This window comes from Lasioglossum baleicum, chromosome 6, assembly GCF_051020765.1.
Source record: "Lasioglossum baleicum chromosome 6, iyLasBale1, whole genome shotgun sequence".
In the NCBI taxonomy this organism is placed as follows: domain Eukaryota; kingdom Metazoa; phylum Arthropoda; class Insecta; order Hymenoptera; family Halictidae; genus Lasioglossum; species Lasioglossum baleicum.
The window spans coordinates 18,418,631-18,443,452 of NC_134934.1; the positions used below are offsets into that span (position 1 = coordinate 18,418,631).

The 24,822-nt window shown below is 31.7% G+C and overlaps 4 protein-coding genes across 12 annotated transcripts; 2 read left to right on the forward strand and 2 right to left on the reverse strand.

Moving 5' to 3' along the window:
• Window positions 1-6: 6 nt before the first annotated feature.
• Window positions 7-5,086, forward strand: LOC143209316 (uncharacterized). The gene has a single exon (XM_076424794.1). The coding sequence runs from the start codon at window positions 7-9 to the stop codon at window positions 940-942; it is 936 nt and encodes a 311-aa protein (XP_076280909.1). The 3' UTR covers window positions 943-5,086.
• LOC143209328 (uncharacterized) lies at window positions 2,591-3,843 on the reverse strand. The gene is made up of 2 exons (XM_076424809.1): window positions 3,495-3,843; window positions 2,591-3,413 (listed from the first exon to the last, which is right to left on the reverse strand). The coding sequence occupies exons 1-2, from the start codon at window positions 3,841-3,843 to the stop codon at window positions 3,238-3,240; spliced, it is 525 nt and encodes a 174-aa protein (XP_076280924.1). The 3' UTR covers window positions 2,591-3,237.
• Window positions 5,005-7,316, reverse strand: Arpc2 (Actin-related protein 2/3 complex, subunit 2). Its single transcript, XM_076424795.1, has 7 exons — window positions 7,104-7,316; window positions 6,602-6,695; window positions 6,272-6,371; window positions 5,978-6,179; window positions 5,687-5,907; window positions 5,359-5,560; window positions 5,005-5,279 (listed from the first exon to the last, which is right to left on the reverse strand). Exons 1-7 carry the CDS (start codon window positions 7,175-7,177, stop codon window positions 5,252-5,254), a joined length of 921 nt encoding a protein of 306 aa, XP_076280910.1. The 5' UTR covers window positions 7,178-7,316; the 3' UTR covers window positions 5,005-5,251.
• A 1,192-nt stretch (window positions 7,317-8,508) lies between these two features.
• On the forward strand, window positions 8,509-23,095 carry LOC143209289 (diacylglycerol kinase eta). Of its 9 annotated transcripts, XM_076424716.1 has the most exons (23): window positions 8,554-8,661; window positions 9,693-10,080; window positions 10,871-11,075; window positions 11,249-11,385; window positions 11,473-11,564; window positions 11,642-11,772; window positions 12,049-12,235; window positions 12,320-12,422; window positions 14,163-14,464; window positions 14,576-14,890; window positions 14,982-15,133; window positions 15,234-15,483; window positions 16,177-16,541; window positions 16,691-17,016; window positions 17,313-17,604; window positions 17,723-17,950; window positions 18,034-18,136; window positions 18,236-18,505; window positions 18,595-18,889; window positions 19,085-19,408; window positions 19,720-19,815; window positions 19,884-20,015; window positions 20,084-23,095. In XM_076424716.1, exons 2-23 carry the CDS (start codon window positions 10,042-10,044, stop codon window positions 20,372-20,374), a joined length of 4,635 nt encoding a protein of 1,544 aa, XP_076280831.1. In that variant the 5' UTR covers window positions 8,554-8,661; window positions 9,693-10,041; the 3' UTR covers window positions 20,375-23,095. The 9 variants fall into 9 exon arrangements, with proteins under 9 accessions (XP_076280836.1, XP_076280831.1, XP_076280834.1 ...); XM_076424721.1 differs by lacking the exon at window positions 9,693-10,080 and having other exon boundaries at window positions 8,509-8,661; XM_076424719.1 differs by lacking the exon at window positions 8,554-8,661 and having other exon boundaries at window positions 9,941-10,080; window positions 16,700-17,016.
• Window positions 23,096-24,822: the final 1,727 nt, after the last annotated feature.

Below are 24,822 nucleotides of genomic sequence, written 5' to 3' on the forward strand. Positions count from 1 at the left end.
GGGTTCATGGACGCTTCATTTGGACCTAATCAATTAGGAACAAATGAAGCGCGTGCTAACAACACCACCACCACTACCCCTGTCCTTTCTCAAAACTTTTCTTCTCTTTCCGAATTCGTAAACGTGACAAAGAAACGAAATGAATCTATAAAACGTATATTACAATCTGATATCACTTACAAAAAATATGGTGTTGTATCTAATCAGTGCATAAAACATAATGAAACAAAATCGAATGAGTGCACTATACAAAATTCTATGACTACCCGAGAAACAACTGTGTCAAACGTCGCAAAACCTGTAAGTCCACTTACACCCACTCCTTACCGCATAAATCCTGATAGATCTGTAAAGAATAAGTGCTTAAATATAGACAGCAACGATTGTCAATTTACACAAAACAATATGGATATTTATAAAGATAGTAATCCCCGCTCTATACGATCAGTATCATCGCCGCAGCTAACAATTAAACCACTCACACGGTCGAAAGTTTATAGGAAAGCGTCTTTGAAGTCGATGAATTTATCGAACTCCACGTTAGATAATCCTACACTGAATCATTGTAGAAGTAAGGACCTGGCATCAGATAATCGAATAATTAACATTTCTAATTGTTCCATCACTTTCACAGATAAAGAGGTACCTTTCTCATATCTTTCTGCGACCACGCAAGGAAACGAGTCGAACGACAACCGGAATAAATGGAATATGGGAGAGGTACATATTACTTGTAATCCACTGTCGACACCGTATCCATATTCTACACCTCACCGTAACATTATAAGCGAAACTGTAACAGAACCACTAGACGAGGAGCCAAAAAGTCGCAGCTGCGGAAGTTTTTTACCAATTTTATCGTTGATCCCTCAAACAGTAATCAGTTTTCAATATTTAAGCCCGAAAATGAAATTCTCTTGGTGGAGAAACAAAATCTCGTGAAGGTACGCTTAATCGGCCATTTTAGCGCGATTATTGCGATAAATGCTATTTGGTCAAAGCTCTATGAAGAAACCTCTTACCTCGTAGTGAGCTCCCAATCTTCATCAGTTAGAGGTATCCTGATCATCGTTACACGTGTCTATCAATCAGTCTATACCCTTTTAATACTACAAGTAGGGTTGTACGGGGAGAACGCATGCAGTTTAGATCTTGAACAAAGTATAAGTAGAATTCCTTCATTCTGTGCATACGTTTTGTGTAATGTGAAACGATTTGTAAGTCCCATTGGAGAAATGATGTCTATATTGTACATTATATGTCTGTGAGATCCTCTAGTCTGTAAAGTGTTTTCCTAAAACTTTCCTAATTTATGAGTAGATTGAAACATACCTTTTGCTCCGTGCAGGAAGGTCTCTTACCATTTTGTCTACTTATAGGAATATTCGTAGAAAATCACTATAATGAAAAATCAAAAATAAAATCATGGTATGGATCTAATGAGGCACATTGGTCATAGTGTAATTTCATTAAATTTATTCTTCTATTATTATCTTTTCATAGAAGTGTATAGACCAGGTTGTAAACTAAGTATTTGCGTTTTTATTTATACTATATATTTCTTGTTATACAAACGAAAACGTACAAAACATTTTCCGGTCAATTATATATAATTTACACTTAAAAAGCAAATAACGTGGATAACAAATAAACGCCAGTACTTAATTTACACAATAATATTTTCAAATATTTGATACTATATACATACGGAAACATTAAAAGTTATTTAAACATATTATTCTTTTTATTGGGACTTCTCGGTTAACGTTTTCTTTTCTAATTGAATGTACTTAAAGAAGAAATCTTACTGATCCACACGAGCTTCTGATGACACTAGAATTTTTAAAACGTACATCAAAAACACAATTGAAATATTCCATGTGAATAACTACTCTATGTGATATTATTAGAAATATGGAGAAGAATACACCAGTTGGTGTTGTACAATGTTAAGAATTTAGAATAATTCTTTATAAACCTTACGTCGAGTTTCCTATTAAATTAATTTTCAATTCATTTTATGAAATTGATGAAGCATTAATAAGGTATAGTTAAAGTACTATGATTAATTGAATCATTCCTATATGCGTGCGTGTAAAGTATACGTGCGAGCGTTGTGTATATGACTTGTCATATTTCCTCTACAACTTTTATTTCTCTGTGAGAAATAATATTGTTTAATATAATTTATAGTTACAAAGAATCTATATTGCAAGAGCTTGAATTTTTATTACACTTGTTTCCTTGAGTTTTCAAAATGTTTTTTTAGAAGCCTCAACTTTTTTTATTGTTACATCTTTTCACATTCTCGTTTATTTACGCTTCAATGCTCTCTATGTAACAAAATCTCGTTACGAACTTATATATATACTTGATTCAGTTTTGCGATTACAAATGGTCATTTTTTATATTTATCGAGTAATAAATGTTTTTTATAAATATTTGTATTTCATTGTGTTTCATTTCACAATATTTCCAAAAATTTATTATTTCATAAATACAATAATAAAATTTTATATGTCAGATTGTGTAGCCCACAAGAATATTTCCTTTTTTTATAAGAAGGGAAAGAAGAGAGAGAGAGAGAGAGAGAAAAAGTGAGAGCGAGAGAGAGAGAGAGAGAGTCAGAGAGACAATAAGAAACGTACTTTCTTATCTGCAACTTTTATTTCTGATATGCATTATAATTGTAACAATAGTGTTAAGAATCCAACATCATTTAGAGACAAATATATCAGTGCTCTATTAATCATTAACAGCAACATAACATTTTTACTGTGATTTCGTCTTGTCTGAAAAGTTTCATTTTAATTGCATATAGTTTGTAAACTATTATTTTATTTAATAATAGTGGCAAATCTGCACCTTTAACAGTACTAATCAGATAATAGTATAAATAAATAAAACATAATGCGGTAGGTAATGTACATCATAGTCCCATTAAGTGCTTTCCAAAATATATTATCCTTTGGAGTAGATTATTGTTGCATGTAAAGTAACTTGATTTCTGTATTATACTCATCAAATAAAGATTATATTTAGTCAATTAATACCGTGTATAGAGTTTACTTATTCTGTTAAATATATTGTGTTTTTTATATGCTGAACATATAATTATCAAACATTTTAAACAAGGTATCTAGCTAACATGATTATTTTGATAAACTTAGTTATCAATTATAACGGATATAATTTTTACTGCCATCTTTATAAGAATATAACAGTCTGTACAATTCATTAAATTATATTATCAGCTTCGGTATATTCTTGTTTAGTAAAATGCATTATACTGAACATTGCATTGAATCTTGATCGTAATCCATGTTGTGTGGTTTTGTGAGTCATTTCTTGATGTTCTTTTGGTACCTCATCATCACTTTCCATATCAAATTTATTTTGAATTTTATTTAACGCTAATAAGAGAAGAACGTATATGTATTAGATTAAGATTAATAAAAAAATTTATTGTTTCATTTCCAATCAATCAGTTTTACCTTTTTTCAAATCCATATCATCCATCTCTACATTACTAATTTTAGATAATTCTTGTCTGAAACTTTTCGTGATTTTTTTTCGAATGTAATCAGCCTCTATCTCTTGCTTGGTCCGCGGTATTCTGAATCGAATACAACAACAAAGTACAATCAGCACGCTAAGCAAAATAGAAAGGATTATGCCGGCAAGTTGCCAAACACGAAATCCCGGTAGTGCTTCATCTTCCAACCATTTTTCAACACCTTCAACACAATCTCCTGGACGTATAGCTATTTCATTAGGTGAACACGGTGAAAAAGATGACGAAGACAAAAATGATGCGATGGTCGGTTCATCTGTCTCCTTCATAATTTGATAGCTGAAAATTCTTTGTTATTTCATTAAGCTTCTAGAAAATATTCTTTCCACACATAAACTTTATCCACGCAATTCTGCATTTTTATAATACCACTAATATTAATTGCAAGTAATTTTGTTCTATTTTCTATGTAATATAAACAACTCAAAGCTATACAACATAGCATAAGATTTTATATCTGAAATAACGGTGTAACTGGTAACGCGTGTCACTTAAAATTTTGTACATCACATACTAAAATCACAATAGAAAGTAAGTATAAATATGTTAAAATGAAGTTAATGTTTTATGCATTCTACAATACTTACATATTATTAAGAATGTAATGAAACGTATACTAAAATCGACAATTTTAATTTCTTTCATTTATAATTAAAGAAACTGATTATATCAAAGATCTAGTAATGTTATGACACATTCTGGCTGAGAGAACACTTGTAACTGAAACCCTAAAAGGCACACACACAACCTGTCTCAATACCTTTTGTGTCTGTGCTAAATAAAAGGGTGTGGTTATTAATGAATACTCATGTCTGTGGCACTCCCAAGTTTGCACCTCAATCTGATTTTCCAACCCTTATGACCACTCGCTAATTACGAATCAATAACGCTAAATCCTACTAAATAAACTTTTCCCTATAAATATTGTAACAAAGGTTTCACAATTATGATACCTATTATATAGAATTAATACTTTTATTATCTTATAATAATTATATGTTAATAAGAGAGTATAGACAATAAAAATAATTTATAAAAAAAAACACAATGCTGTGTTAAACATACAAATCATACATTAATGTATTATTTCGTAATAACCCACGCATCTTTTTACATATTTTAAACATTTTTCATTGTTCGTGGTATTCGATAAAGAAGGATGCTTTGAATGTAATTAATTAATATAATTGTGTGTATTAGAAAAAGGTAAAATGTGGAGTCGTACATACTTTGATAATAATGATCGGTATTAAAGTCGTTAACATAATTTTTGTATGCATAGAAATAATGAAACAAATTTTCTTAATGTCGTTCACAGACAACGAACTCCCTGATTTCTTTGTAGATTCTATGCATTCTTGTGGCATTACTTTAAGAACGTTAATATAAAATAACTTTTTAATCATGCATTGTCCTGCTGCACATATAACATTTTAGATATATCTACAGTAATGTAGACTTTTCTAAAGAACATTGTACTGTTCAAAGACAATGTGTGGTAAAACTTGAAGATTGAAAGCTCTCAACTCATTAATCTTATGAGTTAGAATCCTCCGTTACAAAGAATATTTCTTGCCAGAAGATTAAAGAATTTCTAGCAAATCTATGGGATAAACGAAGACTTCGTCATTTACCCTTTATCAAAACAATATTAGGAATGTAATATTATGTTTATATTCATTCCTTCCTAATAAATGTTCGACCCCTGCGAAATATAACGTTACCGTTTGTATTATATTGACGAAAATGCGTTAAGTAAAAAAAATAGTATAGAAGCAACTTACGTAATTGTTTTCTTTTCGATACTCTTAGACTGTGATCTTGCCCGATTTAATACTTTCAAAAAGTCTGTTGTTTTGGTACGCATTCTTGAGTGAATGTAAACTTTACTACACTTAATATGATAGTGCAAATAATTTCTGAACATGTGTATTAAATCAATGGTATTATCACGAGCTTCTCTATTTGTATGCCGTGGAAATAATACTATGAAAATCAAAAACAAATTTGTAAATGTATATTTTATCTTAGTTAGTTGGAAAGATGTTTATGTATTCTTTATTTCACACCCTCGTTTATTTGTAAAGTATAAAACTGTAAAATGATATTTACCAAATGTAATGTATCCAATACAATCTCCTACAGCAGCTCCGGAATCTTGTAATTCTAGAGGAGGCTCACGATGATTAAATAAAACTTGTGGAGCTGTATGACTTGCGCGTCTACCTTCTTTTAATTCTTGTAAAAACAATTTTCCAATAACCATATCATCTTCGTCTTTAAATATTGTACTGAATACAACTGTTACTCTATCGCTTTTGGCTTCAACATACCTTAATCAGAATTCATACGATGATAAATATTTGACTTGCATGTTACCAGAAAAAATTGACCCACACTTACATTGTTTCTTCATCCCTGTATTGGATAACTGCCCTTTTTTGTAATTCTGTACCAGGAGAATTGTAGTACTCTTCTTGAAACTCGAAATACTTTTCAAAAACACTGGCAAAACAATGTCTCTTTAGAAGCGCAATTTTTTTAACTAATAATTCCCAATCTTCTGGCAAATTTTCCAAATCTATTAATACAGAAACATTGTAGCCTGCAAGTATTAATAATTTCATTAAATATTACAACTGAATAATTTATGTACACATAATTACATGTTCATGAAATTTCTGAGGAATTCTTTACCATACTCGGGAGCTATAAGATAAGATCCATATTCACGTATAAGTAACTCGTCAGCCCCATGCTCTTGTAATTGTTTATAAAATTTAAGTAAAATACTTGTCTACAATGAAAGATATATATTATACGGTACATCCTACTGTGCGTTTACGAAGAACATGATCAATTAATCGTTATGCCTATGATAAGATCATCGAATATGTAAAAAACTATTAAAATATAAACGGAATACTGTTAATATATTATTTAATGAATAAATAAAATATGAACAATGTTATTAGGAATGTTGTATTGAATATAAAATAGTAGTTTAAAAAAATCTTGCACACTTACTCTAATTTTTGACTTGTCACCACTTAAGTTAGAAATGTGAAATAATACGCCATCAAAATCTGCTATAACAACATCTGTAGATTCTGGTTTATGACTACAAAAGATATATTATGTTATTGTATTAAATTGTGAACATTGGTGATAAGAAAAGTACATTAGAAATTAATAGAATATATTATTTACGGAGCAGATTCTTGTAACTTCCAATATTCGTATAGTTACATTCAAAATTTTAAGTAAATACGTTATAACTGCAGAATTTACATGGAAAAAAGTGTTGGGCATAATATAAATAGGTAACATTTACTTTATGAAGTCGTCCAGAATGATAAGAAAAGAAATTTATAATATGTGTGCGAATGTATAAACGAAAATGGTTCTTTATATTGTGTTCAAATTAAACATTAATATTTAAAACGGACACCGCCCTTACTCGTAATCTTTCTCTCTACCTCGGAAACACAGAAATATTCGCTTGGAAAATGACAAATACTTCACTTACCCCGATAAAGTGTTTTTTATTTTGTTAGTTAATGTCTCTTCTAGTATCCTGTTATGTATCTCTAACAAAATCATTCTTACGCCTTATATTAATTATATTACAATGCAGTAATTACTAACTATCTACCGACAAATTTAACCATATACACGATTCTGACTAATTTCTAATCTTTTATGTTGTACCCAATAATCGCTGCTCCAACACAGCCAGGTCACTCACCGTCAGCAATATTACACCAATACCAATACGCAACGACTGATTTACTCGAGATCGGGCTTTATTATATATGTACCACTTTTTTATCGATCATATCTGTGTGTTTATATTAATTTAATTCTACATTTAACCACTAATTTGCCGATTAACACTATTATCGTACAACTTTTTGCGAATACTGTAATAAAAATATATAATACTTTTCTATATATCATATTTATTGTGAGTAGCAAATCCGAGTAAATTACTAGCGTTATAATACACAAGAAATTAATATTGTTTTTACATTAATTGCAATAAATAAAAATAATGAATTTCAATAAAACAAACATTAATTGCGGATTCATCATTTTTATACAATAGAACTTGGACGAGGAATCGATGTATTGATTGTGTTCATATTGATTGGCATATTTTTTACAATTTAAAATTCATCATATTCCCCGACGGCACACCGGCTCGGTTTCAGCCTGGCCCCTGTGCACAAAAGGGCGCGTTTTCCGCCTGCCGAGGGCTCGAGCCCAGGGCCTGCCGGCCGGGCTAGGATTCAGCCGATTTGCAAGATTGCAAGGGTGCGGGATTCGCGTTCTCATTGCGTGATAATACAAACACGGGTTTTTTCAGTAGTCAAAAACGCCAAATAAAGGTCAATCTAGGCAGCAATCGCCCTCAAAGGTCTTATTTATTAACTTATTATACTTTTGTCGGTAACAAGGGAGACTGCTACGCATTTGCAAAGTACTGCCACATTGATGCGACCCGCCCTGTGTCGCGCATGCGCGAGAAAAGTTGGGCCCAATCGAAGCACTGATTGGCCACATTAGTGTGATACCGTGCTGCCCTCTCAAAAACAGGCTGAATCCCAGCCCGGCCGTCAGGCTCTGGGCTCGAGCCCCCGGCAGGTGAAAATCGCGCCCTTTTGTGCACAGGGGCCAGGCTAAATCGTCCTGATTTGGTCTCAACGCTGAGCCAAGCATTGCGTTAGCCCGTAACGTGTCGGGCTGGGGCTCGGCTAGCTGGGTCCGGCGGTGGGCTCGGGCAGACTGTGCTGTCGGGGTTATTACTGTCATGCTATCAGTTTTTTTAAAAAAAGTGCGATACATATTATAGTGCATAAGTTATAGATTCATGTAAACCCACCATAACGCGATCCAAGAGAAACTACACTTGCGCCGTTGTCGGTACGTAACAGAATTAAGAGGAGCGCTCAGTTGACGCCAGTCGTCGCGACGCGCAATCTATTTCGTATAAGATGTTCTTTTAATTCTTATTTATAAGTCATAGCACATATTTTCCTCTTAAGATTTTGATATGACAGTTCAATTCTAAGGTGTAGAGGAAGGTATATCCGAGTAATTAAGAAGTGTTGATTCTGAGTGTCGAAAATATCATTGCACAACATTTTTAAGCATCCTGTGACAAAAATTTTTCATTTTTCTGACAAAGATAGTTAACATTATATCGTTTAATTTCTGATGCACACTTCAGTTTATGCTTATTGGATGAGTCAACGTAGAATATTCGCTTGAGATTATTATTCCATTGATGCCCTTCTTTCATTTATGTTGCAATTTGTAAAACGATGTGACTGACGTGTGCGTGCGTATGTGCGTGTGTATATACATGCATGTCGTTCGTGTGTTGTGTCGTACGCACGAGTGCTTGACATTTAAACAGGGCGCGCCGGAAATAAGGGGTTGAAAATTTAATTACATGTACCACGAAAGTGATCGCTCAATTTACTAAATGTCAAAAGCCGTCATACCTCGTGTCATTTCAATATACTGCTTTACAAATAGAATCAAACACATAGTCGTTTTATACGTATTTATGTACGTTTGACTTATTAATAAATACATCCTTTATTCATACTATATTTATACAAATACGCCCATACATACAAGGGCGAAAAATATGTATGTATAATGCATGATGCCAGCAATACTACTATACATATATATATATATATATATATATGACTATTTATTTCCATTATGTTTCGTTAATTGTAAATCGCTGCTTCGAGTTCTTTTGTTGTGAACATTTTTTCAAGAAAGTATAATTTCTATACTTTTTTTCCAATATAGTTTATATAATTTCATCTTATACTTCGTATTAATTAAAACAGAAAAGCATCGAGGATTTCGCGAAAGTGTCGTCTTTGTTTCTACGGAAATCGATAATGCTATTTATGATTGCATTTACTAATTAATAAATACATATATCGCATCGTATTTACATTACGTTGATAATCAATATCTGAAACTAAAATACACACATGCTTTAATTGGTTCTATTCAATCGTCTTTTGAATGGAAATCCCCGAGAAGCTGTATTTCGTTCTCCCGATGTGTTTGCGATTACACCTTGCAGAATTGCAGACAGCTTTTACAGACAGAGTAATAACACATTGACAATAGAAGCCGTGCACAGAATAACAGTCTATATACAACAATGCATGTCGTTTTCATTTGGACACTTATTTATAAACGAGGTGACATGACATGCGCCATGGAAAATAGGACATAGCAATGGCTTAAGAAGAAGAAAAGAGTATCGCTCACACAACTATATCTTTGGTTATTCCGACTCTCGGTGTATTTTACTATGATACTCGTCGCGTACACAAAAATTGATATCCACTCTAACGATGTAACATTTTTCATTATTCACGACACGCGCAAATTAAACGAATTCAAATGTGTCTAAAATTGCAATTCAAATGTCACCAAAGCAACAGAGAACCCGTTCTCGATTCAAGGTAATGTTTCGTTTTGTATCGTGTGTCTAAGCAGAAGGTTATTTTTCGCAAAAATTACACGACAGTTTGCCTCTGACACACATCTTGCATTTACACCAATACATATTTCACGAGATGTAATCTTTATCAAATAAAATCATGATTTACTTGCATGCTTGTGACACTACTAGTAAAAGTAGCTTTCATGTTTCTCTACTTTGAACTAAATATACTATGTATTACGGTAAAACATTTATTGTTTCATTTGATTACTTTTGTCTTTCATTCCAAAGAATTTATCGATATCTTTCATAATTTTATGTTGCGTGTGAATTTAGTGTTGCAGTGTGATTGTACATTATAATTAGACTGCGGATCTTTTTGCATTTGTAGCAAAATTTCTCCTCTATTAAAATCATTAACACTAAACCTACCATCACCGGTCAAAACAACTGGTTCCAGATTTTTTATTTTATGATTATTGATATAATAAAAATAATTTCACAAGAAATGATTATATAGATATCTTTAGGGGAGAATATATTACAATAGGACCTGCAAAAAGTCTAAATAAAATCAGTCTTATCATTTTTATAAGGGAACATGTACCAGTTACTTTTAAGGCTCGGTAGGTTTATTGTTAAGGAAGAAATAACATTCAATCTAAATAGTTTCTATTTTTTGCAATCGACACAGACAATTTTTATTTTGCATAAAGGTCCACAGTCTAATTGTAGAAGAAGATAGCTATATTAAAGTTAAGTAATCGACAGTGATCGTTAGATAAAGCATGCAGTTTCTTTTATAACAGGTGATAACCCCGTTTCGATCACTGGTTCTCTGTGGCGAAAGTAGACAAGAAATGGAAGATTGGCTGAACGCATTGAGAACAGTAACAGAGAGTCGTGCTCAGGCCGATTCTGGAATTACAGAAATGCTTACTGGTAATCATCAGTGGTATGCAACAAGTCATGCAAGACCAACATATTGTAATGTTTGCAGAGACACACTTTACGGTACATAAATACATTCTGCTTTTGAATCTTTTGTTAAATAATTTAACAAGTGTAATACCAGAAGGGATATTAAACATTGAAACACTAAGAAAGAAATTTTTGAATTAGATGCTGGTTTATTATACTAAAATAACTGACTGAAACAATTATATTAATGTATTTGTATGTTACAGGTGTTACCTCCCATGGATTAAGTTGTGAAATATGTAAATATAAAGTTCATAAACAATGTAGTATAAAAGCAATAAATAATTGCAAGTGGACTACATTGGCATCTATTGGCAAGGACATTATTGAGGACCAAGATGGGGTAAGTATAATCAAAAGAAACTTTATTCCCTGTGTGAGGCGAATTATAAAACGAACAAATAATAAAATGAATTCTCTTTCTGCTTAGAACATTACTATGCCGCATCAATGGATGGAAGGCAATTTACCAGTATCCTCAAAATGTTCTGTATGCGAAAAGACTTGTGGCTCTGTGCTCAGGTACAAAGTTGCATCACAAAATGTATTTCATTTAAAGTTTCAAACTTTTATCAATCATTTCCTTACCATTTCTATAGACTTCAAGATTGGAGATGTTTATGGTGTAGAGCTACAGTTCATACAGCATGCAGACCTGCCATAAGTGTTAAATGTCCATTAGGACCAGCTAAATTGAGTGTAGTTCCTCCTACAGCACTTCATAGTATAGGTAAATTTAGTAATATTTATACATTCGTATTTTCTTGTGTTCTGTTTCAAAATTAAATACAATCGGCTAGCAGTAAGATAAGTTAGATGAAGAGAATTTTTGTGCAACCGGTAGAGGTGTGCGAGAACTCAAAAATGTTGGGATTCTCGAATATATCGGGATTCCCGAGAATATTCGGGATTCTTAACAATCCATATCAATCCCGAATAAAATTCTCGCATACCTCTAGCAATTGGATATTAAATGAAATATTGAGAATCGTCATCTTTTCTGCAGTAAATAAATGTTTAATAGGTAGCGATGAAGCTTGGGAAGCTATTAGACCTATTGGGTGCAGTCCACTTTTAGTATTTGTAAATAGTAAATCTGGTGACAATCAAGGTGTTAAATTTCTTAGAAGATTTAAACAATTATTAAACCCTGCACAAGTATTTGATCTAATAAAAGGAGGACCAGGACCAGGGTAAGATTTTTTATGCTGCTTTATACACAATTTTTCAATACATGCTCATTTTTTAAAGAGAACTTTAATATTCATTGCGGACAGGTTGAGATTATTTCGTCACTTTGATCCATTTCGAATATTGGTGTGCAGTGGTGACGGATCCGTTGGTTGGGTTCTTTCTGAGATAGATCGCTTAGGGATGCATGTAAGTAAAAGCAGTGAATTTGACGATTTTTTTTCGTTTTGTACATATTAACTGATTGCATGCACACTCAAATTTTTATTACATTATATATTAGGTGATTGCAAAAGTTTGTACTCTATTTGAAAATAAAATGTGAGCGGTTATATTTAAAAATAACAGTCTTATTAATCAATTATATAGTCACCACCATTTTCTACAATTGTCTCCGAACATTTTACAACCTGATTTTAGTTCCTTTTTCATAGAAGTAGATTGGGTACGAACTTTTGCAATCATCCAATATTATATATATATACACACACTTATATATATTTATCTTAAATATGATTGTATTATATAAAAGCTGTAATGCTCTATAGAGTTAATGTTGAACCATGGTCATACGCACCTACAAATGCATGATTATTGATTACAATTATAAACATATTTGAAAACTACATGACTATATATACCTGGAAGAACATAAGTAAGGTGAATTAAAAATTAAGTTACTATCAGTTTTTTTATTATTCGCATGTTTGTATTTTGTTCTTATTGTTTAGAATGTTTTAATATTTGATGTACTATGTATCGAGTATTCGAATAAAATTAATTTCTTTAACACTTCTCTGAAAATTGAATAAAAGTGGATTCCTCTTTTTGTATAAAAAATATGTATAAAAAATGAAATAAGAAAATATATGATAAAAGGTTTTTCAAATTTCCTTGAATATTGTGTAAATTTGTGAGTGTCACAAGAGAGTTAAGTAAATGTTTACAAAAAGCTTTAATATTTTCAAAAGCATGGCGTGTCTCTTTTATAATTTTATTTCAGATGATACTGGTGTTTATGCATTAGGATTCTTTGTATGCGTGAAGCTTCATTAACTTTATTTGTAGATGGTAAGTGTAAATTAAGCACGAATCTTTTAATAATTCTTGAATGAATATTTATTATTTGAGTATTACTTTACAGTTCTTTTTATTTAGTATTTTAAATAGTCATGTTTTTTAATTGTCTGAATCTACTCATTGTACTAGCCACTTCCTGTTTACTACAGTGATAAATAATGCAGCAACGGATTTACGAACTAATAAAGTAGAATAGAGTATTTTAATATAATTCGAGTTTCATTGTTAATCTGTTAGTTCATTAGAAAAGAAGATCTAATGAAACAGATAACTCTTCTGTGGATTCACATAAAATAATATAAAATTCAATTAATATGTTCTGCTTATAAGTGGATATGATATTTTTATTTTAGCTTATGTTTCTATTTTTATTGCTATAATATATTTTAGTTTGTGTAATAAGTCTAAAATTTATTAATAATTCACACACACACACACACGATTAACACAGAGATTTTTAACAAGACTGGTCCATAAGTTTAGAGTTTATGTAACTTATTATAATTTGTTAGAGTTATAAGGGCAGAGATTGAATACACAGAGTGAAATATATAAAGTTAGAACAAAAATACTTTTATTATAAACGTAATGTGAATATATTAGGAACCCGTCAGGGTTTACACGTGGTAATGTCTTCACTCCTCACCATCTCACCGCAGTCCAGCGGTCCTCAGTGTCATAGGCACAGAAACTGTTACGGGAAACATTGGGTCCCTCAACATGATTAGTTTCTTGTACTATTATTATGAAATCAGTAGGATATATTTGCGTTATTGTAAGTTTTTTCCGAGTGCATGGTTTGCTTAAAATCATTAACATAATTATTTATTGCTTAAAAATTTGCAATAGAAGCAGTGCCAAGTTGGAGTTCTACCTTTGGGAACAGGAAATGATCTGGCACGTGTATTAGGTTGGGGGTCTTCTTGTGATGATGATACTCATTTACCCCAGTTGTTAGAAAAATATGAGAAAGCAGGCACGAAAATGCTCGATCGATGGAGTATTATGACTTTTGAACGTAGCATATCTTTGCCATGTCACAAAACTGCTTTAAAGTCCAGTATTGTCCATCAATACGAAAACAATGTTATTACTCATGTAACAAACATTTTACAGTCGGATCAGGACAATATAGATTTATCTAGTATTCAGTAAGTATTCGAGTACGAATAGAAATCAAAAATAAATCTCTATAATTTATATATTGATATTCAATGCATTAAATTATGCAACGTAGATTACTTACACGTATTTATTTTCAGAATTTTGTGTGACACAGTAAAAGATTTTGCGTCGCACATAGTAGAAAATATAAATTTAAAGGACCAACAAGTGGAAGACAAGTGTAGGGTACTTCAGCAAAAGCTTGATTTGTTTTTACAAACGTTATGCAAGGAAGAAGGATATTTAAGTGAATATCCTGAAGAAACGGATAATAATGATCTAAATGCTGATGCTTGTCTACCACTTGAAAGCTATGAGAAAGGTGCGTTAGAGAAACCAGAAAAAGACATAACGAATTTAAAAAAAGTTCTAAGAGGGAGGCGTTTTGTAGAGAGAGAAATTGTAATGTCAAGGTATGTCATACAATTTCCGAAGTTAAATAAACTACTGATTAAAAACTAAAAATAATGTTAAATATTTTATTCATTTTTCACGTGATTATAGAGCGAATAGCTTAAAAAGATTTATAAGACATCTTGTAGAGTATTTACAATTGACTGTAGACGATCATATTAATACACACACTAAACATACTTCCAAAACAACAGATGCAACTGCTTCACTGGATGATACTACAATCTTGAATTCTGTATCAAGTAAGTCCTAAATAATCATTTCATTTAAGAAATATGTTTTCTCGTTGTTCGAAATTCTTTATTCCTTGAAATATTTATAACGAACAATTTTGTATTATAGATAAAAAGCAACAAATGGATATTCCTGGCTTAAAATTTGAACATAACGAAATCTTATCTGTGGAGCCGTTAATAGAATCTATAAAAAGTACAGAAGATTCGGCGTGCAATCTTAGTCCTACTCCTAATGTGGCGTCTTTAAGCCCAATGCCAGATCTTAGAAGAGATTCACAGCCTGAAGAGTTGTTAACATTACCTGCTCCCGATGGGTTCGCTGACAGTAGAAGAAACAGTGAAAATTTACCACAAGGGTAGATATATTTATTTCATATATATATACCCAGTCAGCCAGGCATTCTCCGAGCAGATATCGAGCACAGCCTAGCGAGTTGATGGCGGGCATTATCCTGTCCGAACGACGCTCGAAGTTGCTCGAAGCATAGGATGTTCGGAATCTGGACGAATCTGTCGGGCACACCCTGCCAGCATAAAGTGCTACCTCTGCTAACACAGCTGCGTGGTATTCTCCTGGTAGCGTCTGCCCGGCAGAAGCTTCCGGAAGCTTGTCGGGTCTTTCAGCCAGCAGCAACCGTTGCCTCTGCTGACGCAGCTGCCCGGCCAAAACCGAGCATTTGGCTGAATGGGTATATATGAAAGCACTTCAAGATATTCAATCTACTTAGTAGAATTTTATAAGTATTTAACACTATACCTACCGACCATCAAAAGTGACTGATGAGTATAGTATTATAAAACTAACAAGGTTAAATTTATTTATATTTTGTGCGATTTTTACTATATATAATGGAGTCAAAAAATATATTCAATAAATTCCCATGAAAACACCTTTACACAATTTCAATAATTGTCAAATAAAAAATCTAAAATGGGTCATTTGACCCCTCGTGGTAGGTTTAGTGTTAAGTCCACGAAATTTTTTTATCTAGTTATCACTATTGTAAAATGTATATTAAAAATGCCAATATTTACTACTGTTCTTTCAGCCCATTTAATTTCCATGAGTCTATATCTGTATACACTCAAGAAGAAACAGAAATTAATGTGTCTAATTATCAACACGAGTCTAACAATATAGAAGTTTCATCAGAAGTTCAAACAAGTGTTACAAAAACAAACTTTGATACAAGTTCGGATGACGCTACTATACAAGATACTATTATTTCACCTGATACAGATTCAATTCATTCACGACACGTGTCCCCAGAGCATGAACAAAAGTTCGAAAACAGAAGTAAAATGGACACACCTAGAGGTAGTTGTAGTAATAGTATTGCTAGTACAGATAGCATAAACTCAGATACTTCGGATTTGAAAAGTTATATAATGCGAAATAGTGAAAGTGAAATTGGTAAGTATATACAGAGAATTTCCGAAATCCTAAGTTAATAAAGGCATCAGATAATTTTGCATGACAAAGATTAATATTTCCAGTTTATAAGAGTTCATTTTGAACATTGCTTTATACATTTTATAGATAACTTGTTCTCATTATTCCAGTTCGCATAGGTAGTGACATATTCGATTCCACCAAAAGATCTGACAGCTCTGAAATTGGGCATATCGATTCACCTGATAATTCAGAAATGTTTACCAGCGAAGTACAAAATTCTGAAAGTTTAATTGACGACTTAAGTTCTCTCGGACAAGATTTAATAAGCACAATGATCGGGGAAAAATATGATTCTGTTAGAGAATGTTTAGAGTCTGAGCATGTAGAGAAACCACAAAAATATTGTAGTTTAGCTCAGTTTGTAGAAGGCAATGATATTGCCAGAAGATCATTTAAGAAACCAGCAAAAACTTTCACAGTTATCGAAAGAGAGGTAAGTCAGCCATAAACTTTAATATCCTTTAAATCAGCGGTTTCCAACCTTTTCAATAAAAAATTAATTTTCATACCATAACATCTACAAATAAATAAAACTTAATAATTTTTAAAACGTGTCTATATTACTATATCTATTAAAAAAATAAAAGATAGAGAGGCATGGAAAAAAATTTTTTCAGGGAGGTGTAGTAGCATAAAGGTTTGAAACTACTGCTTTAAATGCAATTTCTTTTTAAATATAATTTGTACTGATTGAGAAAATATTTGAAGTGATACATTTTAATTCTATAGAACAAAGTCAAGCCTAAATTAGGATCACTCGAACAAAGTACTGTAGATGCTGTCAAATCTAACGACTCCCAAGATGTCAAAACATCTGATCTATTAAGTCCGGTTTGTTGTTTTACTGTTTCTTCGGACACCACTCCAACAAATGAAAAACCTAATCATTTTCCACCTACAATAAGTGTTATAATTAATCCTCCAAGTCCATCTATGTCCATTGAAAGTCAGCATGATTTGGATACAGCATATAAAATGAGTCCGTATTTACGACGACATAACGGTGAAAGTATGGAAAAATGTAAGTCATTTATTTACACATTCAAATTTATAAAAGTTTCTGTAAAGTACTTATTTATTGGTTATTCTTTTTTATTATACTTGATACGAAGTTAATAATCAGTTATGTTTGTAATTAGTAAGCGTTGAACTACCAGACGCTGGCTTTTCTCCTCAAGCAACTCGTCGAATTAGTAGCGGCAGTTTATTAAAAGCATCAGAAGTTGTTTCCTTAGCTGCTACAGCCGCGCGACTTGGCGGTTCTAATGCAAGTTTACGCCATGAAAGAGTAAAATCGTTCGATAAAACCGAAGATGCTAAAAAACTTCCTATCATTAATCCATTAGTTCGATTGTCTATGTGGCCCAGTAAGTATTTTACACTCTTCAAATATTACAAAACTTTAGTACTTTGAATTAAATATTGTAAATGTTTCTCTCTCTCTCTCCAGACGTTAGTGGAGGAACAGGTCTCATTAGCCAAGCATTACTTGCAAACGCAGATGCACTTTGTGCAGCAGTGTCACCATTAATGGACCCAGATGAAACTTTAATGTAAGCGTAATATAGTTCGTGATATCGATTTACCCTATTTTAGTAAACAGATTGAACTTCATTAAATCATAACGTTGCCTTTAATTATTTTAATTCTAGGGAGGGCTATTTCGAACGTTGTGTTATGAACAATTATTTTGGAATTGGCATAGATGCTAAAATTAGTCTTGATTTTCATCACAAGAGAGAAGAGCATCCAGAAAAATGTCGGTCACGAGCAAAAAATTATATGTGGTACGGCGTACTGGGATCTAAACAATGGTTACAGAAAACGTACAAAAACCTCGAACAAAGAGTGCAACTAGAATGTGATGGTCAACGGATACCATTACCTTCTCTGCAAGGAATAGTTGTACTAAACATTCCAAGGTATATATACGAATGTAAATAGTGGAAATATTAATATGAGCGTGAAGTACATGTTCTTATAAATCTTTCAATTAAATTAAATTTTGTAGTTTTATGGGTGGCACAAATTTTTGGGGTGGCACCAAGGAAGGAGATTTATTTTTAGCACCCTCGTTCGATGACCGTATACTAGAAGTTGTTGCGGTATTCGGTTCTGTTCAAATGGCTGCGTCAAGACTTATCAATTTGCAACACCACAGAATCGCGCAGTGTCAAACAGTTCAAATTAATATTCTGGGAAATGAAGGTGTGCCTATACAAGTTGACGGTGAAGCCTGGATTCAACCACCTGGAATTATACGCATCATACACAAAAATCGTATGCAAATGCTTTATAGAAATAGGGTAAGCAAAATAATTTGCTAATGTATGAATGATAGAGGTCTGCGGAACCCAAAAGTGGCGAGTTCTCAAAAAAATTTCGGGATTCCCGAACATATTCGCACACCTTTAATTATAATTATTAATAAACATATACGTAAAAGTATTGCTATTAAATAGAATATAAACATAACGTAAATCTAAATTATACCTTTTCAGGCTCTTGAGACATCTTTAAAAACGTGGGAGGAGAAACAGCGTAGTACGCTCACTGCAATATCCCAATCAACATCTACATTGAGTAGCGCACAAATGCATTCGCAATCTAAGTCCAGTTTATCGACACATACAAAGCCGTCGCATTTAAATGATGAAGAAATGTATATTTTGCTTGGGTTCATCGAAGTGGTTACAACTTTGGTTAAATGGGTCAAACTACTCATTATATCGCATCCTAGTTTAGAAGCAGATTTATATCAAGTTGCAACACGAACAGATCAGGCGCTTGAGCAAGTACATCCGGACGGAAAAATTTTACAGGGAGTTAGTAGCAGCTGTTCAGAACTTTCTGTTTATAATTATTAGACTACGGATCTTTATGCATTTATAGCTTTTGAAGATTTTCAAGAAATGCTGTAATACAAAATTCCCAAGAATTTAGTACGATTTTTATTTACTTCAGATCTACAAAGGCTACTACCACTGAAAATCAAATTTTATTTGATTACAATAAAATTGGAAATTGCATAAACATCCGCAGTCTAATAATTATGTTTAAATCTTTTATGCCTTGCAATTACTTTGCTAGTTAACTTGTACCAAGTTGTTGTTAATCGTACAATACATTCCACTAGACCAATTTGAGACCAGTCGTAACAGAATTGGTTTCAAGTGCAAGACAACTTTACGAAGACTCTTGCGAATTACTTAGAGATAAAGCATATAATTTAGTAAGTATTCCACGTTTCACCGTTTCAACATTTACCCGTTTATTAAAACCAAAATTTCAACAATGCAGAGATTGCGAGAAGATTTAGAAAATAAGTTATCTTTTTCCTTGGCCAATATGGAACAAGAATTGAAGAAATGTGTATTTGACGAAGGAGGCACAGGATTAGTATATTTACAATGTTTGCCACCTGATGATCAGGTAGGACTTTTAATTTTATATATATTTTTGATACGCTTTCGAATTAATAAAATATTCTGCTGGAACAGGGAGATAAGAAAAATCGCCATAGAGGTTTATTCTGGTTGAAGTTCCGGCGGTTAGGAGGTAACACTGGAACGCATCCTGCTCGGGATCAAGTTACAACGTGGGGTGTTCAAGAAGTGTGCTCTTGGTTAGAGAATCTTCAATTGGGCGAATACACTGACAAGTTCGTTTCTCACGACATACGAGGTAGGGAATTGTTAACATTAGCCCGTAGAGATCTCAAAGAACTTGGTATTACTAAGGTAGGGCATGTAAAACGAATCTTACAAGCGATTCATGATTTAAATAATTAGGTATACGACAGATGTTTAAATCTTTCAAGTTATAAAGTGCAATCAATTCGTAACGTGTTACGACACTTAAAAAGAGTATCTACGAGTAGGAATTTCTGTTGATGCTATATAGAACGAAAATCATTTCAATGACAAGGTTGTCATACACGATATTATGAAAAATTTTCTCTAATGATAAACTCTCTCCATACTTCTGATATAAAATGGCAATCTGTGTAACACAGCAATGTTATATGGAAATTCTATTTTATGCTGTTATACTTGAGAAATTAAAGCCATTTGTGCCAAACTATTTACTTGACTCCTCTACAAAAATTAAAAATATTGAAAAAACTTAGGAAATAGAGAAAACTTCTTTTTTAACACTGGAGCTATCGAGTCCGTCAAGATGAAGGATTTCAGGTTTTTTCTTTTACAATTCGTGAAGTTATAGACATTTTTTGGTATATTTATGTAAAATATATAATATGAAATCTAAATAAATTCAATCCTGTTATTATTATAAAGAAAATGTACATCAGTTTTATATAAGGCTCGATAGTTCTTAGTATTAATAGTACCATGATATATGGTCATGCCTAGCGAAGTATGTATTAATGTCAATCATACCGCAAAATGTTACTAAACACAATAAATGCAACATCAGTAATGCATTAATGAATCAATTAAGATTCAAACATTATAAAAATCTGATTAAGTTACGAGTTAAGTTACTACTTACTGTTTTATACATTATAGAACAATTGGAGACGCTATTATGTATAAGTTTAAAGGTACTTTGCCAATCTTCGTCAGTTTTTGCATTTGATAAATGTTACAGTTTCATGTCTCAGACACAGAATACAACGTTAAGTTTAACCAAAGCAGTATTAATATATTCAAAAGTTAGATTCTAAATCTAGTTACAAAATAGTTACTTTCATTGTATAATTTATAAAAACGTACTCTACTAGCAAATCATATTTTAATGTAATGTTCCTTTCGTGTTGTAGAAGCTAGATATGTATATATGTACATATACATGAGATGCACGTTAGTTAAACATTACACGGTTTCTCGAAAATCATGATACAAGAAAATAATTCAAAAACATCAAATAACTTTTACCGGTTTTGAGATCTCAGGTGAACAAATTTGATTCCATGTTTTAGATTTATTTTCTCATGTATAAACATTTCGCCTTATACCATGATTCTCGATGTATTCTATGCATTGCTATTAAGTACATTATCAAACGTTTGTGTTCGGATACTATTATCATAATATAATCATACTATTTTTTGTCTCTCAAAATACCGCAGTTATATACAATGAAATCCAATTATATAAATCAACTTTTATATTAATAATCTATATATATTTTTTTTGTTATTTATTTATGTGTATGTATCATACATATAATAGATTATTAATATAATCCATACGTTGTACTATAAAAAATATGTGCATATTTGAAAAAAAATCTTGTGTGTAGATACTGTGTATATGTAAGTGGTCAAGAAACTTTTTTACTCTTGTTAATTAACGTAGCAAACATATTTAACTTCTTAGAACAATTGAAAAGAATACTCGAAGACATGAGTTTAATGTAACATAACTACATGAAAGTGGGACTAAATCAATATGGTCATACACGTGAAAACACATAAATACGATGACGATGATAATAACAATAAAAAGAGTTGAATACGTGTATGAAATACCCGCCGATGGCAATAAAAATACTACGTACAAATTTAATGGAAAGAGAAAGAAAAAAAAACAAATTTCTAAAACATGTATATTATAATTTCAATGCTGTAATGTATGGGAGAAATACCCTTTTAAGAGATTGGAGATTGGCGTAACACATTATTCAATTATACAACCTATCTATGAAGTTCTCTTAAATAGCATAAACATTAAATATGAATTAAATTTGTTATAACAATGTTTCATAATTAAGTTCTTGAATAAGAATCCGATTATTACTGATTACTATCTACTAGCTACTTAACAGTAGCAATATTCAAAACAGATATATTCAAATCAATTAACCGCTCACGACTATTACATAGTTACTCTCGCTATACTATTTGGCTACATGGTCTTCTACTTCTCATCATTACACATAGACCCGTAGGTAGGTTTTAATGACACGAAAGACATGAAAGTAAAAGACATGTCTGCTGTAATATCAGGATACAAAAGTTGTCTCGAGCGGTCAATTGTGTTTGAACTGAGCTGTACGATATTGATATTATCGATAGCCCAATGTTTGGAAGTCTCAGGATCTCGTAACTTAGAATTTGATTCGAGTAGATGAAATCAATTTTTCACACGATTATGAATCGTGTATAATTTACAATTAAGATATAAAGTATTTCATAAATTTAACAATTCTATGTATCTTTAGCAGTATTTGTACATCTTCTGCTTTCTACTCGAGTCATATTCCTTATCATAATACTGTGCCAGGCTTTTAAATGCTCAGGTGTTTTAATTATTCGGTTCACGCACTAATGATTACACTAGTTATCCATCCTGTTCAATTTACACCCAATTTACGATATCGGTGATAATTAACATGGGATTGACAAGTATTGTATCGGTGTATTAATAATCGAGGAAAACAATCATTACATCTCAAAGATCTACCTACATCAGTACTGCCTATGGGTGAATCGTTTGGAGACTCGGTATCTCCTTTTTGTACCTGCTTTTCGTTAAGTACCATACCACTTTTAGAAAGTAGTAGACACAGGCTACATTAGCCAGTTTTCTTCATACCAAAAATTTAGTTATTTAGTTGTTTAATAGGTTGAGAAAGTTACAATACACTGATGTTGGGTCCCCTTTGTATACACGTGTACATAAATGCGTGTCTATGCCTGTTTGCATGTAGGTGTGTACGTGTAATGTATGAGTCTGCAAGCGACTGCATATTTGCTATATGTATGTACATACGTCTCCTACGCACATTCATACTATGTTACTAATTTTCAATGTTAAGATTACACAGGCACTGCCCTTTTGATATTGGTACTGCCCCCATTTCAATTATTTATTTTCCATATATTCTTTATCATTGATTTTAAACACGAAATTTACATTTTACTCGACAAATTCATGATTTTTTAAAATAATTTTTTTATTATTTTGCGAAAACATCAAATACATAATGTTAAATTTCTAAATTATGCAGTAATATTTATAATAATGAATTATTACTTTTTCAAAATATAATAGTAATAGATGCGATCTATTTAAATTTCAAAATAATGCACAACTGTTAAAATAAATTTTAATCTTACATATGAACTTTTACAGTAACCGCTATATAATATCAGTATGTTACGTTACAAACATTCACCAGTTTCTAAATTTGTTTACACACGTAACACATAAATTTTCACTTATCAATGTACGAACAAAATCGATTAAAAAAGGAATCAATAATTTCAAATAGTAACGCACATTATATGTTTAAGGTACATACCAAATGTATCGCATTGTAAATGAATGAACATACTAATGTATTACTTAATCCAAATGAGAGAAGAAACTCTCTGTAAATGATTCAGGTGGTTTTTCTAACACAAGAAAAAAAAGTATTACACGTTTCAATATATAATTATCCAAAGAATGAAGAGCAGTTAAACTGTTTCTCAATGTCGTAAACTTCTTTTTATAATGTACACTTTAGAATAAACTGTTAACAATGTAACTTGGAACCCTTTCACGACTATACAATATTATTGATGTAGTGCTTCATTTATTATGCCTTGTCTTTTGAATGTTACTGGATGCTCAATCTATACCACAAAAACTAGTCGATTCTTTCATATATGTATGTATTTGCATTCCAATGTAAACCTGAAAGGACTAAAGTGCCTATCTTAGATTTTCTAATCTCATCAATGTGGATTAACAGACTAAAATATACTAACAACAAAATTATATTATCCATTCCACATTGTACACTTAATATTGTAAGCAACAGTAAATCATAAAAATAATTTGCATGTGATATTTATTTAAGACTATACCAGAAATTATATGTTGTATTCAAATAATAATATAACGACAGTATTATAAAAATGTTAAACATTCAGTTCTAATTTCATACTTGTATATCTAATATCTCTGAGGTATTTTCGTTAAAAATAAATAATGATATATGTTTTAAATTTTAAATAATACGAAATATTTAAAAAATGCGCCTATACTAAAGAACATTCTAAAAGAAGACAAGCTCTCCTAAAAGTTACATTGAACTAATCAGTGTCTTTTTATTCTAAAGACAGTTTTGTGGTATTGCAGACAGAATATTAAAAACTAATATGTATACATTTCGTTAATGAAAACAAGAACGTAATTATTATTCAAAATATTAAATAATGATTTAATGAAATAAACAAATTAAAAGTTCATGATTTTATTGTGACAAAGTTTGTTTCATAAATATA